The sequence below is a fragment of the Merops nubicus genome, unplaced genomic scaffold, assembly GCF_000691845.1.
Source record: "Merops nubicus isolate BGI_N331 unplaced genomic scaffold, ASM69184v1 scaffold3658, whole genome shotgun sequence".
Taxonomy (NCBI): Eukaryota; Metazoa; Chordata; class Aves; order Coraciiformes; family Meropidae; genus Merops; species Merops nubicus.
Window position 1 is genome coordinate 22,312 of NW_008624987.1, and position 2,417 is coordinate 24,728.

Below are 2,417 nucleotides of genomic sequence, written 5' to 3' on the forward strand. Positions count from 1 at the left end.
GGCGGGGGCCACAAGCATCCCCTGCTGTTAGCAGACCCTGGGGACAGCCTTTTCCCTTCCATCCAATTCTTTGTCTTATTTTCGGTAGATAGAATTTATAACCGTAATATCTTGGGGGTGCTGGGGGGGAGGAGCTGGGCAGGAGCCCCCCCAGCCTGGGCTGCCCCCCCAGCAGCGTGGGCAGCAGGGCAGGGAGGGGATCCTGCCCCTCTGCGCATCCCCTGCTGTTAGCAGACCCTGGGGACAGCCTTTTCCCTTCCATCCAATTCTTTGTCTTATTTTCGGTAGATAGAATTTATAACCGTAATATCTTGGGGGTGCTGGGGGGGAGGAGCTGGGCAGGAGCCCCCCCAGCCTGGGCTGCCCCCCCAGCAGCGTGGGCAGCAGGGCAGGGAGGGGATCCTGCCCCTCTGCCAGCTCTGGGAGACCCCCCTGCAGTGCTGGGGCAGCTCTGGAGTCCTCAGCACAGCAGAGCCAGGGAGCTGCGGGAGCGGGGCCAGAGGAGCCCCAGCAATGCCCCGAGGGGGGAACCCCTCTGCTGGGAGCCCAGCAGGAGAGAGTTGGGCTGGGGCAGCTGAGAGGAGAAGGCTCCAGCTGGGGAGACCTGCTGGGGGCTGCCAGGACTGCCAGAAACCTGGGGCGGACTTTTGAGCAGGGACTGTTGGGACAGGACAAGGGGGGATGGTTTGAAACTCAAAGAAGGAGATTTAGACTAGAGAGAAGGAAGAAATTTTGGAATCTGAGGGTGTTGAGCCCCTGTCCCAGGCTGCCCAGAGAGGTGGTCACTGCCCCATCCCTGGCACCATCCCAGGGGAGGTTGGCCGGGGCTCTGAGCAACCTGCTCTAGTTGGGGCTGTCCCTGCTCCCTGCAGGGGGTTGGACTGGATGGATTTGAAAGTTCCCTTCCCACCCAACCCATTCTCTGACTCTATGATAAGATTTAGCTTGGGGCACTGTGAGCTCAGCTCTCAATTTCAGATGAGGCTGGAACACCTCGGCCACGGCACCATCACTGTACCCAGGCTGAGCACTCAGGTCTAAAATGTTGTTGCATTTTTTTTGGCTTGAATACCAACGTGCCTCTGCCCTTGCTGCATTTTCTATGGTCACTTTGGGGGTAGGGGGATGAATCCTGGTGAACAATTTCAGCATCTCCACCACACAGCCAATGCAAGGAGCTAGGTCTGTGCAATTAAAGCTCAACACCAGCACACGAGGTGTCTCATCGTGTCCTCTCAAACCACAAAACCTCATCCTTCAAAGGGGAGTTGGCAGCCAGCAAAGTGACTTGGGCTGGAACGTTTCTGTAGAAGATCCAGTGAGTGAGGCGAGGGGACCTTGTCCCACCCTGGCACCCACACGTGTCCCAGCACCTGTCCTAAGTCCATTTAAAATCCTTGGGTAGAGATCCTCCTGAGATGCCTTTCGGTGTGGGGAGCTCGGTGTATGAGCTGTGGCACGGGGTGGGGTTGAGCTCTCTCCTCTTCTCCACACCAGCTTGACTTCTGGCGTCACCCCACCAGCCCAGGCCGCCTGGTCGACCTGCGGGTGCCCTTCCCCAGCCTCCAGCCTGTCAAAACCTTCCTGGAGTCCAATAACATCTCCTACAGCATCATGATCGAGGACCTGCAGGTGAGGGCTGTGGCAGGGATCAGCTCCTGCAGTTCAATCCCAAGAGAAGGTCCAAAAAGGTGGAATCCATGAGAGGATGGAAGAAAAACACAATCACCTGCTCCTTCCAGCCTGTCTGATGGTTGTTCTGGTTTTTCCTCCACCCCCCCTTCAAAAGGAACTATTGGATGAGGAAAAGAAGACCATGGAGAAGTCTAGGAGGGTCGAGAGGAGCATCAGCACGTTTGATTTTGCCTCCTACCACACAATAGACGAGGTACTTCTGCTCTGCAGAACATTCACTGCATACTCCTGGGGTCATGCTCAGCCCGTGCCATGGTTGCATCCATGCATTGGTGTTTGTGGTGACAGCAAGACCCCTGGGACATGTCTCTCCTCCTTGGGTGGAGGTTTTAGCTGAGCTGAGAGACCAGGTATCCCTCCACGTGCAGCGTGGCCTCTCCTGGCACCTCCCCACCTGACTAGAAGACATCTTCAGCTTCATTTTTAGTGTCAAATCCTGTGTTTGGAGCCCAGTGGGTGGCTGGTGGAAACTGTGATGGTGCTGGAGGATCTCAGAGGGTTTCACCCATCCCCATTCATTCTGCTTTTGCAAAAGCCTTTGCAATGTGAATCTCCCTGCTCAGCAGAGCTCTGAGCACCTGGTCCTCTCCAGGGAAGCCCTGGGGGGCACCCACTGCAAGAAACACGTGGACCTGCTGGAGCAGGTCCAGAGGAGAAAAGGTGCAAGGGCAGGAACCCCTCTGCTGGGAGCCCAGCAGGAGAGAGTTGGGCTGGGGCAGCCC

General features: G+C 57.0%; 1 protein-coding gene across 1 annotated transcript in view; it reads left to right on the top strand.

Annotated features, from left to right (window-relative positions):
- The window catches only part of LOC103777946 (carboxypeptidase A1-like), a 5,581-nt gene that overhangs the window by 923 nt on the left and 2,241 nt on the right, over positions 1–2,417 (top strand). The window contains exons 2-3 of the mRNA XM_008945512.1: positions 1,498–1,632; positions 1,790–1,888. Coding sequence (XP_008943760.1) covers positions 1,498–1,632; positions 1,790–1,888 — 234 coding nt within the window. The remainder of the gene's footprint in view (positions 1–1,497; positions 1,633–1,789; positions 1,889–2,417) is intronic.